This window comes from Equus caballus, chromosome 15 (genome assembly GCF_041296265.1).
Source record: "Equus caballus isolate H_3958 breed thoroughbred chromosome 15, TB-T2T, whole genome shotgun sequence".
Taxonomy (NCBI): domain Eukaryota; kingdom Metazoa; phylum Chordata; class Mammalia; order Perissodactyla; family Equidae; genus Equus; species Equus caballus.
The window spans coordinates 91,935,757-91,952,782 of NC_091698.1; the positions used below are offsets into that span (position 1 = coordinate 91,935,757).

The window sequence follows — 17,026 nt, forward strand, 5'->3', positions numbered from 1 at the left end:
GGCTCCAATAGTTGAAGCTTGTGTGTACATATGTATGCAAGCATTTTCATATACAAATTTATATATTATATATTATTTTGAAGTGTGTACCTTTATAAAAGTTGATAATAAGAATAAGCCACAGAGCTTGGTGAAGTTGAAATGTGTAAAACAAATGTCTGCCCCACATGAGATTTTTGGGTTGTGTGTATTTCCAACTATTTTATTTATTTACCTAACATGTATTTTTTATACATCTACTATGTGCTTGGCATATCCTGGGCATTGATGAACACCATAAGAAAATAAGATCAATGAACACATGGAGCTTACATTCTCTTAGGTGAAAAACCACAACCAAAAATAGATTGCAGTAAGTGCTATGCTGAGAAATCCAATAGCATGATATGATAAAGCAATCCTGGGCATCTACTTAGTATTACCTATTCAGGGAAGGGCTCACTGAGGAGATGGCATTTAGACTGAGACTCAGATCTGATTGACAAGAAAACACCCATGATGAGACAAGATGGCTTGGGGAAGGAGGCAGGATTCCAGGCCCAGAGAACAGCCACTGCCAAGATCTGGAGACAGGAAATGTCTTGGTGTGTCCCGGGATCAAGAGGAAGGCCAGTGTGGCAGGAGCAGAGGGAATAACAAGGAGAGTGACAGAAGACAAGGTCAGCCAAGTTAAGTAGTTTGGATTTTAGTTGCATTTTAATGCCTGACTGCTGACATGGTAGTCTGAGAATCAAGATCTGGGTGGGTTTTGATCAATGCCCTGCCATTAACTTACTGTATAGCTCCGGAAAACTTATATCCTTTCTCTTGGCCTCAAAGCGACCTCAACTGTGAAACAAAGAGATTGGACTAGAAAGTAGATGATCTATGAATTCCCTTTGAGTGCTAACATTCTATGATTCTAATCTTTGCCCTCAAAGATGAAGTTGAACACTCCCTTTTCTTAAAAGTACTGAGGCCCTTCTGTGAACTAGGGAAGTATAGCTCAGGGTATGCTGGTCATCTGCCCTGAATTGTAAAACTGCCAAGACTCAAGATAGGATGAGGAGCCAAAGATTGCATTTCCCATGTTGTTGACATTTCTTACAAGACATATTTGCTGTGAGTCTTTATATTTTGCTTCTGTCTTCATTACTTATCCAGTTTCTTTGGAGTGCCTGACCAAAGCCTCTTCAATTCTCTACTTCCACCTCAACAATTAAAAAAAAGAAAAAAAAGAAAGAGAGCAATGAATGAACATGGGAGTCATTAATCCCTTCCCAATATCCACAGGCACACTGGTTTTCCAAACTCTCCTTCGGGAATAAGATCAAGTGTTCAAAGACTCACTTACTTCTCTTTGCAGAAGTGTGCGCTTGAAGATGTAACACTAATGTGAGCAAGATCACTCTGTAGGAATTCCCAATTGGAAATACAATCAATTAGGGTAGTGATTCCTGGAACCTGAAATTCACTGTGACCAAAGATTAGTTGGCTCTCACCATAAATAATTTAGAAAGACCACTAAATAAACACTTCAATAGCTTCATTGGGTTGCTGAATAAACAAGCAGTACATGCACAAGATAAACCTTTTAAAGGAATAGCTAAGAGATTTTGACTTTTAAAGAATATTTACCTTGGAACTGAGATAAAACCCAAGACTGAGTTTAAAGAGACAGACAGCACATAGAACACAGGCTGTCTTCCCTGAATCAGGAAGAGAAGAAACTCTGTTTCTGATTTGTGGTATTTTAAGTTTCAGGGCTGGGTTGATACCATGACTTCTTTTTCAGAGTCACGCATGCTTTAGCAGGAAAAAGCAAAATATTTTTAAACAATACACATATTTGTGAGTTTGCTACATTGTGTGATTTTTATCATGCTTTTGGGGCCAAAACACATCGGTAGGAAAACAACTCTATTTTACTACGGAAAATAATATCTGACATATGAGAATTTTATTTGTAGGAAAAAAATACATCCTATAAAGTGCTGTTCAGCTAAACTAAACAAACACTCTAGAAAAAATGTTGTTTATTTTTTAAGTTGCTAACAATATGAGTCATCTGAAAGGTATTTTATTATGTACAAGCAAGAGTACATTTGATGACTGGCTTTGAGCACTGCCTCCTAAGAAATTAGCAATGTAAGCTTTCGTAAGTTACTCAGCTTCTCTGAGTATCACCTGTATCTGCCAAATAAGGCAGTTGTATTAAATATTCTCAATTGTAATTCAATGCTGAAATGCTGGAAATGTATTTTAACACCGTATTTGCATTTGCATGCAGTACACAGTATTTAATGAGTTCATCAGCCATTGAGCGAAAAATTGAAACAGTGAGACACAATGTTTTGCTAATTAGAAAAGGGTATTACTTCTCTTGGTAGTGAAATATCTCGGTAATGTAGAGTCGTGGAGTTGTCGTCACAAAATGCTGGTTCTGTCTCCCGCAAGTCACAAAGGAACTTTGGGAAGATCACATAAGCTCTCTGGACCACTATTTCCTCATTGGTGAAATAGGCATAATAGTGCTTTCTTCTCACAACCGTTGTGAATAATTAAGAACACAGGTCCTGGAATCAGATAGTTGCATTTCAAAATCTGGCTCCACCAGTTATGAGCTGTGTGATTTAGGGGCAGTTTGTTTAACTTCAGAGTGCCTCAATTTTCCCATCTGTAAAATGGAGATAATAACAGCACCTAATTGAAAGAATTGTAAGGATAAGGTAAGAGATCATATGTATAGCAATTAGAATAGTGCTTAGCATTCAGTAAATGTTAGTGTTCATTTACATTATTATTATTATTATTATTATTATTAGAAATAGTAGTAGTTTCGGCAGCAGTGCTATGTGAAAATCTAGGTACTTGGTGGAGAGAAATCAAATTGCTTTAAGAGTAAAGCAAATAAAGTAGTCCTGTGGGCTGGAGCTATGAAGGAAGGCTGGAGGATGGAGCCATGGCTAGGGCTGGGCCTCAGTGAAGGGAAAGAAGACAAAAGAACAACATTACAACCTGAGAGGACAGAATAATCAAAGAGATGGAAGGGAAAAAGTCAGATTTCCAGGTGAAGGCAGCAAAATAAATACATGTACCTACTCTTGCTCCTTCTTGAAACTCTAAGAAAATGACACAATAAAATATATATATATATATATATATATATATATATATATATATATATATATGGGTGAGGAAGATTGGCCCTGAGCCAACATCCATTGCCACTCTTCCTCTTTTTTTTTTTTTTTTTTTACCTGAGGATGATTAGCCCTGAGCTAACATCTGTGACAGTCTTCTTCTATTTTGTATGTGGGATGCCTCCACAATGTGGCTGATGAGTGGAGTAGGTCCACACCCAGGATCCAAACCAGTGAACCTGGGCCACTGAAGCAGAACACGCAGAGCTTTAACCACTCGGCCATGGGGCTGGCCCCGACAGAAATATTTTTAAGGCATAAAACCATAAAAAAATAATAGAAGAGAAAATAACAAAACTTTGGAATCTAGTAAGCAATTGGACTAGTGCTAAATGACTTAGGAGACTTGAGTAATATGAATTCCAAGTTGGCAGTAGGAAAAGCTAAAACATTACCAAATTTATGGCAGAAAACCCCCATAAAGTTCAGGAATGTCCAGCACCAGGGACTTCTAAGAGTGGAACTGAGGGTAGGGCTAAAAAGTAGATTCCTTAAAAGTTTGCTTAAGAAACACTTAAATCCCCAGATTCTCTCCCCGGGTCCAAATTATCAGAAAGCCTTTGGACAGAGAAACATAAGCTCGTGGGAGGATGTTGTTACCTAGCTGAAGTTAAAGAGATTATGTGCTCATTTATATGCTGAGTGCTGAGATCCACCCTACTACCCCATTCCTAGTCTTTTTTCACAGATGGACTTCCAAGACACTGAAAAGCAAACCTATACCTTGCAGGGCAAAGAGTGGAAAATTGTCTCTGGGACTCTGACTAGCCCAAGAGGAAAGATACAAAGGTACTGACATTGAGACTTCCTCCACAAAACAGTCCATCCAGATCACTTCTCTCTGTTAAAGACTAGGTTGACAAATTCCACCAAAACACTCAGAATTTCACATCAGCCATTAAGAAAATCACTGTAAAAGACAATCAGACCATTCAGAAAAGATGCTGACATGAAAGAGACAGACCCAAATGCAAGTGAAAAGAAAAAAAGCAACTTGGAGGTAACAGAAAAAATATACGAAAAAAAAACCCAAAAATGTTATTAACGTGTTACATTTATAAAATAGGAACTGGATGCACTTTACAAAAATAAATATTCTGATAATTTTAAAAGGGTCTTAGAAATAAATGCAATAATAGAAATAAAAAAGAAGTCAGTAGAAGGATTACAAGATTAAATTAAGGAAATTTCCCCCAAAGCAGGATAAAATGTCTAGCAGACAAAAAAATAGGACAGAACACTAAGAAAACTTAATATCAGCCTAAAACTTTTGATATCCAAATAATAGGAGTTCCAGGAAGAAAGGATTTATACAAAGGAAGAAAGGAACCATCAGTGAAAAACTATATCAAAAATGTTCAGAACTGAAGGATACGAATTGCCAAATGCCTGGTACAGTGAATGAAAGCCGACCCATACCAATATATATCATCTTGAAATTTTAAAGAAGACCAGACATATTTCCAGAAAGAGACACAAATAATCACATTCAAAAGATGAGGAATCAAACAGCTTTGGACTTCACAATAACAGAGTTAGAAAGTAGAAGACAACCAACCAGAGCCTTCAGATTCTGAGGGAACATTATTGACAACCCAATATTCTATATCCAACCAAACACAATCAAGGATGACACTAGAATAGAGACGTGTTAAGGCAAGCCACGGTCTTTAGAAAAATGTTGCTTCCCATTATTCCTTTTCTGTGAAGGTACTGGATGATGTACTCCAGTAAAACACGGACGTGATCAAAAGAGAAGACGTGGATATAGTAAGAGGGCATCCAAAACTGGAAATAAGAAGAAAGCCCCTGAGATAATGAAGGATAACCCAGGGGATGACTGTACATCAAGAGTAGAAGACAAATACATTACGAACAGATGCTTAGTACTTTGATGAGTTTTTTTCTAGAATGTAAAATTTATAGAACACTTGAAGATTTTGACAACTGGTAAAGAATTTGGACTGAAGTAGTGATAAGTCCCAAGGAAACTAAACAAAGAAAAATTCAAGACAACTATTCACTAAAGAGAAAGGGAAAATCATGCAGAACAGGAGAAGAAATTATGATTTACTATATGGTTCAGGATTTACCTAGTCATAATATGGGAAATACTGAATATTCATATAACCAAAATTAGTAGAACTATATTGGAAGGGTGGAAGAAACAGGAAATGTGTGTGTGTGTGTGTGTGTGTGTGAAATCAATGGATCGTGCCTAAACTGAAACATCTGTAAGTAGCTCTAAATTTACCAATGCTTCCCAACCTTGTTCAAGACATGGTGCGTGCGTGTGCACACACACACACATATTTATAAGGCACATAGGAATAAATGCAAAAGACTGATTGAGATTGGAGGCAATGAGACAGGGATTTAGGCCACCCCAGGTTCCACCTGACCTCCCCGAGGGCAGAAAGGATCAATATCTCCCCACACCTGTAATCTGTTTGCTGCTTACTGTTTGAGAAGCTCTGATTTAGAGATAGGGAGGTAAATACCAAAAGAACAAGCTAAGTGAATTGAAAGTGATTTCCTCTGCCGAGGGGAGTAGGAGAAGGGGAGACAGGCAGGAGCAGAGACCTACTATTTTTCACAATAAACCTTGTAGAACTAATTGAATCTTTAAACCATGTGTCTATATTACTTTAACCTTAAAAATAAAATAAAATAAATACAACCCTGAACTATACTATGAAAGTGATGCCTGAACTAAATATGATGCTAACACTTATTGAGCACTTTTTAAATGCTGAGCATTAATTAATTTCCCCATTTCCCCATTTGATCCTCAAGACAACAAGCAACAAGAAATAATTATTGCTATTATACACATTTTAAAGATGAAGAAACACACAGTAAGAAATTAAATATATTGCCCATATTCCTACAGCCAAAAAGTGACAAATCTGAAACCCAAGCAGGCCTCTGCCATGAATCAGAGCCCAATCTCCTGACCCTCTGCTGTGTTATCTCCCAGGTGAGGTCAGTGTTGGCAGTGCCACATTCCAAGGGGTCTTATATATCAGTCTAGATGAAGGCTTCTTTCTCAGGCACTTTGAGAAATGGGATCTTCCCAATGTTTTTTCACATATCAGGAATATGGGCCATATCAACCTGCTCAAGTCTAGAAAGCAGAGTATGAAAAACCCAGCTCCATCTTTTCGCCAACCCTCCTGCAGACACTTCCCCATGAGAGGGTCTCATTGCTGCCTCATGCTGGATGGAAACAGGGCTGCCCAGCCCTTGGCATCCACTCGAGTAAACATCCTAATATTTTACAGGTTATTGCTGCTTTTCTACGGGGCTGCAATACTCTGATGGTTTAATAGGAAGATCGAAAAGCAGGAGCAAACTTCACTGGATGTTTAATACTGTTTTCAACATCACTATTTAATTATTTTAACAAAGTCACTATTGGTTAATGGGTTTTCTAATATAAACTCTGCTTTGTCTTGAACTTCTCCCAGGCATATGCAAAACAGCATATTCTAACCCAAAACTTAGAAAAAATAAAGAAAAACTTTAAAATGACTGATGGACACTTAAATTTCATATAAAAAGTGACCCTTATTTTAGCAACCAATACCATTTGGAGGTTTCCTGGCATTTTAAAAACTTTAAAGTTATTCTGAATATTTATATCAAGAAGAGCTTCAACACAACCACACATACACACACACACACAATAAAGAGACAGAGACACACAGAGCAAAAGACACACAATAAAGAGACAGAGACACACAGAGCAAAAGAGAAAGAAGAGAAGAAATTTTAAAAGGACAATAACAAAGAGCTGTGTTGATCTTTAATTAAAATAGTATTTTATCATAGGGACTTATTAGATGATTTATGTTAAATAGATCAATAGAATTCAACTGACTGAGTACGGTTATTTCTTCTCACTATTTTTCTGTCTCTCCTGCTGGCAAACCAGACGTGCAGACTTTTACACCAAAGATCTTCTTCCCAAGATCTTCCAGATTCCCCATGCTACCCCATGCGCCCACACCCACGCACACACATGCACATGCTCACATACAACCCTGATAAGAACTGAGTATCATCATTGTCCAAGACCCAGATTCCCTCTCAGAACCACACCTCATTCCAGAGCAGGGGATTAGGCTGGTCCAATTTCATAGTCTGTGGCTGGATTTAGACCCAGCTCCCCAGCTGCCTTCTCCCTCCCAATTCCTCCACACTCACCACCACATACTGTGCCCAGGATTCTTCACAGTGAGGGAATCCTCTCCTCTAGAAAGTGAGTCTGGAAGGGAAGCTTAGAAAATAAATGCCCTTCCTTCACAGTAAAGACAATTATTTGGTTGTCTTTCCTTAAATAAAAGCATTTTATTATTTAAATATACCGGTCCTCTCACTTTACCTTGCTCTATAGGGCACACTTCCCCCTCCCAAGGCCACGTGAAATGCTGTCCAGGGCACTGACTTCCTTATAGATGTATTAACTAATACATTTATCCCTTCAATCAAGAAGTATTTCATGTATACCTACTGACTTCAACAGCGTTTGGAATACAAGCAAGAAATCAAGCGTTGCCCCTACTGGGATCCATGCTAAGCAGTGGAAGACATGATGCTCATTGGAAGAGAAAGGCACTTAACTCAGACTTGTTGTCGGGGGAGTGGAGAGGACAGGTATGTGAATGTGTGGAAGGGGCTCTACTTGTCACGGAAGAAGAGTCTTCTAGGTAGAGAGAATTGCTTGTGCAAAGTACCAGAGCCATAGAAAACCTTTAGGAAAAAAAGGAGATTATTTTCCTCAAGCACAGAAAGAAAAAGAGGGGTTGGGGAGGTTGGAGTTAACTGGTGAGACACTAAGGTGAAGACGTGGCGCCGTCGATTACAGCTCACTTCTGTAGTGATAATCCACCAGAGAGTTCTTAAAAGGGCAGCGACATGATCAGATTTGCATTTTCAAAATTTCACTCATTCTTGGCATCAGCTAGGTGCTTTGGAAATCTACTCTATACTTTAAAAAGCAATGGCACCCTGATGATAACAATTCTATCAGTAGCATTTAACTTGAGTTGGATAAAAATTATATATCACCTGGAGATTACTAAGTACTTCCAAACATATTTTCACATTTTATCAACATAACTATCTACGAGGCCACTGTGATTATTTCCTACAAAAGGAATCCTGAGACTGGCTCTGGATCCATGACACCTTCATTCTACCTTGTTACCCACATACTGTTCCAGGACTTGGGGAAAGTCCTTGTGCTAACATTGATAGCCTGTAAAAGACAATATACACGGATAATATGTACAGATCGGCCCATTGTAGTTGACTGAATTTTATGACCTATAAGATGATCTAGTGAAAAATGAAGAGATGAACTGAAAACCAGAAGACGTTAAGAGCATTAGCAAAGGTCAAATGAGACAGTCAATGCGGAAATTCTGCAGAAAATACTAGGTGCTATTTTAGCTAAATATCTCTCTATTTATAGAGAATTATCTCTGATGATGTTGTTTAAAAAAAAACTAAGACTTAAGTAAAACATGGCAGAGTAGGGCATGTATTACGGTTCCTGTATAAACATAACCTATCTTTGAAAAGACATGTGAGGAACAGGTCTTGGTGCCTCTGGGGAGAACTGGAGCTGGAAGCAGATCAGTCTGCATAGTATAACCACTTGCACTGCTTTCATTTCTGCACTGTGCATGTATCACACTTTCGAAATGGAATTTAATTATGAAAAAAAGAGGACGTTTTGAAGAAAATGATAATTCTATGCTAACTCAGAGGAAGTGTTTTAAAATATAAATGCAGAAAAGACAAGCTGACTATCACTGTACTTTTTCTGAAGAATCTGACACCTTAAGGAGCTAGCTTTCTAATGCAGGGGATTGTTCTTTGAGATTCTATAACTCCTAGGGAAATAACATTTGTTCTGACTTAGAAGAGCCATTTTCTGTCTCATCAGCCTAGGACTTGCCAAGGCACTCTAGTCAACCGAGCTTCAGGCATGTCAGCCTCTGTTTACACCCCCGAGAAGGCCTCCCCAACCATCACCCCTGCCCAATCTCTGTGAAAATACACATCAACAAATCAGCATTTGATCCTGAAATTCCACTGACTGAGTTCAAGTTCACCAAAAATGTATTTGGAAGGGCAGAAAGGTGGTGGAAGCATTCTTCTTAATGCCCTAGGTCAGTGTTTTAAAAACTGTTTTCTGTGGTGTAAATAGCAGTTTCACATGGAAAAAGAAATCTTGGTCAAATGCATTTGGAAAATGCCATTTTCTCCTCTTCCTCTTCTCTTCTAATGTGGATTGGGGCACGTTAGCACATTAGTGTCTTCAGGATTTATTGCACATACTCTTGACCAGAGAAATCTTTTTTTAAAGGCAACCTTTTAACATTTTTCGGGACACCATGACCATATGGATCACTGTTGCGGCAGTGATGCCATAAGCTGCATGGTAGATTTTTACAGCAATAGCCCCCAATTTGTCATGCTCTTGATATCCACACCTTTGTGCATTCCTCTTCCAGTTTCATTCTGACTTTGACCATGTGATTTGCTTTGGCTGGTGGGACATCAGCAAAGAGAGCAAGCAGAGGTTTGATAAGGGCCTGCACACTGGGGACTTGCTGTCTTGGATCTCTGCCCTGGGATCTTCCCGATGTGAAGAACCCCGGGATGAAAGATCAAGCAAAGAGAAAGAGGTCCAGCCACATCAGCTGTGCAGGTGAGCCCAGCCTCCAGCCAACTGGTCGGATGAATGTTGTTGCATAAGTGAGCCCACGCCATTGCAGCAGAACTGCTCAACCAGACAGAACTGTGACAAATAATCAATCATCATTGTTTTAAGCCACTCAGTTGTGGTGTGGTTTGCTAACAGCAACAGGTAACTAACAGAGACAGTTAACTGTCAAGGTAAAGCAGCAGTCCAAGAATCAGGACACTTGAACTCTATTTCCAAGCTCTGTTCTCTGCCTCAGTTTCCTCACTTGTAGAAAGAAGAAGTTGGAATAATGTCTAATGGGCCTTCTAGCTCTAATGTTGTCTTTCATGCCAAAGGAATGTGTTCCATGTACGCGTACTTTATTTTGGCATTCATTTGACCCCAAACTACAAGGCTTGAGCTTAACATATATCGAGCAGGTGAAAAAAGAGAGCTACACTTGAGAATTTGCAAATCTGGCTCCCAGTCCCCTAGGCTGACTTAGCCCAGATGTTAGAATAAAAGTATTTGAGTCTGGAGTGTGATTCTTTGCAAAATGAAAGGTGAGGCGATGGCTCATGGGTCACCAACTCTTTGCCTCCTCACTCTCCAGGCTCAATGGGTCTGTCAGCAGCAGCATGACCCAGAGCTTTCTGAGCGACAGGGTTTGTGTTTACAGTGCATGGGATAGAAGAGCAACAAAAACCACCCCAATTCCCAGCCAAGCTTTCCTGCTGTCCGGGAGGAATAGGAGTGTGGGATCACACTCTGTTTATTTGTGGTTCTTTTAAGTGATGTCCAGAGACCCACATTTCATGCTTGTTTGAAAGTGCATACGTAACGGGGGAAGCTGTTAAACAGCAGTTTGCCTTCACTCCAGTTATTTACTTATTTAGTTATATGTCAGCATGCAGTTCATTGAGTCATAATTCTTTACTGTGCCCTAAGATGACCAGCATGTGAGGGTGTCAGAAGGAAATCTGCATCTCATATTTACAAATATTTCCCAGGACATCATATTTGGCTGCTTATAATTCAATTATCATAGACTTTTTGTTTGTTTGTTCAAAAAGCTTTCTTCGGTTGGTAATGACTTACAAAAAAGGAGGGAGAAAAGAGAAAATATCCATTTCTTTCAGAGGAAAAAAATACAAGTCATCCCAAAATAAACTGAACCAAATTCCTTGAAAGTGCTGAAAACTAAGATGTGCTGATTTTAAAAAAACAGTAATTCATAATCACTGATCTTTCCTGCAAAGGTCTGATCTAAGGCAGAAAAGCTGAGTTTAATTATGAGTGAAAAATCAAATAAGCTCAAACACAAGACACATTTTTGCTATTTTGCATTGTGTGCATTGGCATCATAAAAAACTGTTCTTTTTTTTTTTTTTCCCCCTTTTTCTCCCTAAAGCCCCCCAGTACACAGCTGTACATTCTTCATTGTGGGTCCTTCTAGTTGTGGCACGTGGGACGCCGCCTCAGCGTGGCTTGATGAGCAGTGCCATGTCCGCGCCCAGGATTCGAACCAACGAAACACTGGGCCGCTTGCAGCAGAGCGCGCGAACTTAACCACTCGGCCACGGGGCCAGCCCCTAAAAAACTGTTCTTAAGGAAAAATAAAATTCAAAATCGAGTGAAAACAAACCTGAAAGCTAGGTGAAGATACCTCAAAGAAATGCTGCCTATGTCACTTTTCCAAGACAACTGACAACTGAAATCTATGAGCAACACTTTCTGGCTTGGAAAACCTTCCTAAAGTGTGCAGTTGGTGCACATGGTCTGCCTCCCGTCACAGTACCCATAAGGCATTCACTCAAAGATGAGGCATTTGCCTTCGACTTCCTGGAGCTTTTCTGTGCAATACGATGAAGGCCAAGGCAGCATGACTTTGCAACCTTTATGCAGCAGGAAACGGCTGGTTTAAAACCTGTCTCTGGGTCAGCTCTCCTGTTCAGCTTTCTGTTCTTCAATTGGCAGAAAAGGGGGGCTACTAGAGAAGCTGAGTGGTGGGGAAAGCTCCCCCTTTCGGTCTGTAAGAAAGTTGAGTTACACTCAGGACCCAGAGCCTCCTCTGCCTGGCTCCCAGGAAAATGCCCACTGAAGACAGCCGTGAAGAATCTGGAAAGGTGTGGTCACTTCCTTGGTCACATTCTCACGTTCACTTTTATAATGATCATTAGCAATCAGTCTTAAGAGATAAAAGTTTATTTGGAAACTCAGTCAGCATGTTAACTGTGGTTTAAAGCGAATGGCTCCCTCTTCTCTCATTTTAGCCAGAGATTTACACCCCTTCCAAGCCAGCCCTGGTCTTATTTATGTAACTGTACTAGAGAGTGGCTTGAGGTTGCCTCTACAATAACAAGCTCTATTTATGCCTCGTGGGGCTGGGCCCAGGCAGTTAAAGCAACTGAGATCAAAACAGGCAGCTAGAAAGCAGGAGCAGGCAGCATGGACAGACTTTTACCAAGACTGTCCCTCCCTTAAACAGTACAGCTTGGGCATTCTGATCATTCAGACCTCAGATGATGTGTGGTCCTACGGGACCTCCACCTACTCAGGGTTATGAATTGTTTCAGGCACGAAGTCCCCAGAAATATGGGCACAAACTTAACAGAAGGCATTTACTGTTAGTGACATAAGAAACAGATAAAAAAGCTTTTTCTGCTGTTGCTGTTTATCCTGATAGAAACAAGTATTATAAAACTACACTTTTGTGTCAATTTTTATTCAAAGAAACCCCTCGCTCAATTCCAGATATTGCTCTTTAATACACACATACACACTCATATGTATATATATATATAAAACATATTAATAAATTTTAATAACATAAGGAGTATCAATCATTATTCCTTTTCCTTATCAACATTCTTATCCTTCATAAATCCACCTACAATTTATAGCAATAACTCATGCTACTCACAAACTTACCATGGAGCTTAGATAATGTATCCTTGGCTTCATTCTCAATTCAAATGTCAAAGGTTAAGTAAATTGACATCTCATAGAGGAATATGAAATACATTTCAATTTCATCTAGAATAGGAATACTATCTCTTGGTATAAAAGTAAGAACAGTTACAAACTTTCTTTTTCCACAAGCTGTTAAATGGCGCCCCCTTCCTGTCAGTGATGAATTTGGTCAAGGAGCAAAAAAAGTCACACTTTATTTTAAGCATCTCAAATTGTTAGACTAGGGAGGATCTTGTAGAGATAATTCATGCAGACCCTTCATCAAACACATAATATATTGAGATCCAGAGAGGGGAAGGATCTTATCAATTTAGTGAATCATTTAAAAATATTTTCAGCAGGCACTGTGTTAATCACTGGAGATAAACAAGGGTTCTAACTCCCAGGGAACTCAAAATCTCATCAGAGAGACATAAAAGTAAAATGGGTAATACAATATAGGTCAATATGTGCCATAATTGAGATATGTACCAAGTGTTGCTATAGAAATAATAAGTTTGCCAGAGTAGTTTAATGCGAGCTTCCTAGAGAAGGTGGCAAGAAAGTTAGATAAGGAAGTTTAGTTAAATGTAAACCAGGCTAAATGGTAGAAAGAGAATTCTAGACAACTGAAACGGAATTTCAAACTCTTAAAATTTGGAAAAGTGTGTTAGAATGAGGATCAAGTATTTTAGGGTGGCTGCTGCATAAGATCTATGTGGACAAGTAAAAGAAGAAAGAGCTGGGGATATATTCTAAAGGCCTCATATGCCAAGCTGAGGAGTTTAGATTTCAGTCTGAAGGTGATAGGATCCATGAAAGTTGTCAGACAGTCCAGCATGCACTCACTTATATTTCAGTTCTGTCCCCTCATTCCGTTCAAGAACCTGGTCAATTAATACCCATCCAACAATCTCCACAGGGTGCCAACTCTGTGCTAAACCTTGGGGCATGTCAGAAGCATCCTTACACAGTCACAAGATGAAAGTGTTATAAATCCCCTGCAAGGACAAGGCAGAGGGCAGGATCCAATCTATTGTTATATTGAGTCTCTGTAGAAAATAGTGAAAAGATTATACACCATACTATCTTTCATGTAATAAAAAAAGAGGAATAATAAAACACATATAAATCTGATTATTCTTGCATGAAGAATCATGGAAACGATTAACATAGACAATGAAATTGTTTACCTGCAACGGGAGGAGCAGAGGTGAAGGGGTGACACTTCTCTGAGTATGTAATTTTGTACACTTTAAACTTTTGGAAGAATAGTTCTGCTTTATATATTCAAAAGTAAAATTAACAAAGATGGTGGAAAAACTTCAAACCAAATGCAAAAAGAAACAAATCATCTACTGTATTTAAAATGAATAAAATAATCACACTGAAGGAAAAAAATAGAACTGATGCCAGAGACTGTGCTTTGAAGATGTAAGTTCAGTCTGGGGGAAATGGAACTGTAGACACACCTTCAACTCTTGTGCATAGGGTTTTTTTTTTTTTTCATAGTATTTTGGGTCTAGCAATTCTAAAACTAATTTTAAAGTATTGTAGAATTGAATAAATGTGTTAATGTAATTGGGAGTCAAGGTTCCCACTGTGGAAGAAGGAAGGTGGAAAGGGAGAAAGCTAGGAAGAATCACGTGGAGTTGGACTGGAACTTGGAGATATTGGTATGAATTAGTGATTTCTAAAGAAATATATGTATATAGCTTTTCCCCTAGCTCTGTCTGCTGAAAGTGATTAGAAGCAGTGACACCCCAGGAGCAATGAGCACATCTAGCACCCAGATCTGAGTTTCACAATACCATTCTTTGCTAGAAGGAAGCAAAAACCCTTAGAGAAATGGCTGAATAAAGGACTGAATGATAAAAGTACAAAATGAGCCAGCAATATCTTATAGTATCAGAAAGTAAAGAATTTCTCAAAAGAACACAAAGAATGTCAAAAAGATACAGGAGCCAGCTTGAAGGGGCTCCCACTGGCATCAAAATAAATAAGCAAGGTAATTGATTATAACTCATTGATTAAAATATGAATTCATGAATATATACTGAAATTAATAGATGATAGAAGATAGAGAGAGAGAGACAGAGAGATAGAGAGAGAGAGATAAGTTGGGGATTTTCCGTATAGTAGAATGCCAACTGATAATTGTGAATGAAGTGGTATAATCATCATGGTAAATATTGGTTTGTGCAAGAATCATTAATAAGTGCTAAATCTAGGAGAGAAAGCTTATTGATTACAACGAGAACATCATAACTGTAAGGAGAGAAACTGACGAACCTCTTGACCAGTGATCGAAATTAGCATCAACCATGAGAGCAGATAAACATGGCAGGCTTCTGATGTGATATCCTGAGAAGCACACAACCTTACTTTTGTAGTATTCCCACCAGGGATGCATAACTAGTATATAATCATGAGTTAGAAACCTCAGACAAACCCTGATTGAGGAACATTCTATGAAACAATTATTCTTTATTCTTCAAAAATGTCGATCACATGAAAGACTCAGCAAGGCTGAGGAACTGTTACAGACTAAAGGAAACTAAAGAGACATGACAACTAAATGTAATATGTGACCCTGTACTTGATCCCGTAAATGGAGGGAAAAAATGCTATTAAGGGCATGATTGGGACAATTGACAAAATTGGAATATGCAGTGCAGGTTCAACAAAACTTTTGTATCTATGGTACATTTCCTAAATTTGATAACTATACAGTGGTTACATAAGAGAATATCATTTTACTTAGAAAATACATACAAAAGTCTTAAGGGGTAATGTAGCATGATGTATATAAACTCTTCTCAAATGGTTCAGAAAAATTACAAAATATGCACACACGTACATACATATATAAAGAGACTGTGATAAAACAAATGTGGCAAAATGCTAAAAACTGGTGAATCTCAGTAAGTGGTATACAGAAGTTTTTAGTACTATTTGAGCAAGTTTTCTTTTAGCTTGAAGTAATTTCAAAGAGAAAAGTTAAAATAAACAAACAGAGCCATATAAGACGTATGATCAAGTAATAATGTGTGCATCATGTCCCACAGTTATTTTAATTAACTGTGTAGAAGCCAGCCAGACAGGTACGAGTGGCACCTGAGCACTGGATGTGTGCACACATTTAGAGCCATTTCAAGGAAAGCACATAGAATAATCTGTGTACTTCATAAAACCTATCTCAGTTCAACTCTGTAAGGATTCCCAGGTTGGGCTTGATAAGTATAATGCCACACTCCCTGAAGTGCCTTGGCAACATCAAGAGCAGCCTAGATATCTTAAAGGACAAGGTGCCAATAACAGCCCTCCAAAATGCCTCAGGCCAGATGATCTCTAGATAGCTTCCTTCTAGATGCACTGTGGCCTTAAGAATAAATCCTCTTCCTCTATGGTCATGCGACTCTACCTTAATGAATGCATTCCGAAATCATAGAGAGCAAAGACAAAGAAGGGTACCATGCTATAGCTTTGCAGGCTCTATCACAGGAGAAATTATTTTAACAACCCCTTGAAAGATTTTAAAGAAGCAAGTGACATGGTGACCCAGATAGAGTTTTGGGCTTAAAGTTCAAGCATTTTAGAAGCGTTATGACTGAGAGTATCACTGATATTGAATATCTTGAATCCTAGTTTTATTAATTTCTAAATATCTCACCTGCATATAATGCTTTGCAATTTGTGGAACACTTTCAGAGATGCTATCTCCACAGCAATAATACTGTCAATAGTAACAATAACTGTTATTTATGAAGCACTTCCTCCCGAGTGAGAAGTCTATTATGTGCTTTGCATGTATCTCATTCAATCATTAAGACTGCTCCATGAAGTAGTCATCATTATTCCTGTTTTACATGAAGCTCAGGTAGGTTAAGTAACTTGCTGCTATCACAGAGAGTAAGTAGCAGTGCTAGGATTCAAACACAAGACTGACCTGAAAATCCTCACTCTTAATCACAATTATCCCCATAATGTCCCTTATAAGTATCATTCCCATTATTAAAATCAAGGACTTGAGACCCTAAAAAGTTAACGGATTTATCTAAGTTTGGAATAGCCTAGTTCAGGTCATATGACTCTAAATCTGGCCTCATTCCTACTTTGCATGCTACAATGATCACACAAAATGATGGGTAGAAAGTGCTTGGTAAATTGTGAAATTTGTGAATATACAAGG

At 38.6% G+C, this 17,026-nt stretch overlaps 1 protein-coding gene across 1 annotated transcript; it reads left to right on the forward strand.

Moving 5' to 3' along the window:
- The first annotated feature begins 440 nt into the window (after positions 1 to 440).
- LOC138917899 (uncharacterized) lies at positions 441 to 14,240 on the forward strand. Its single transcript, XM_070236618.1, has 4 exons — positions 441 to 659; positions 7,711 to 7,841; positions 9,710 to 9,906; positions 11,294 to 14,240. Exons 1-4 carry the CDS (start codon positions 509 to 511, stop codon positions 11,490 to 11,492), a joined length of 678 nt encoding a protein of 225 aa, XP_070092719.1. The 5' UTR covers positions 441 to 508; the 3' UTR covers positions 11,493 to 14,240.
- The last annotated feature ends 2,786 nt before the right edge of the window (positions 14,241 to 17,026 follow it).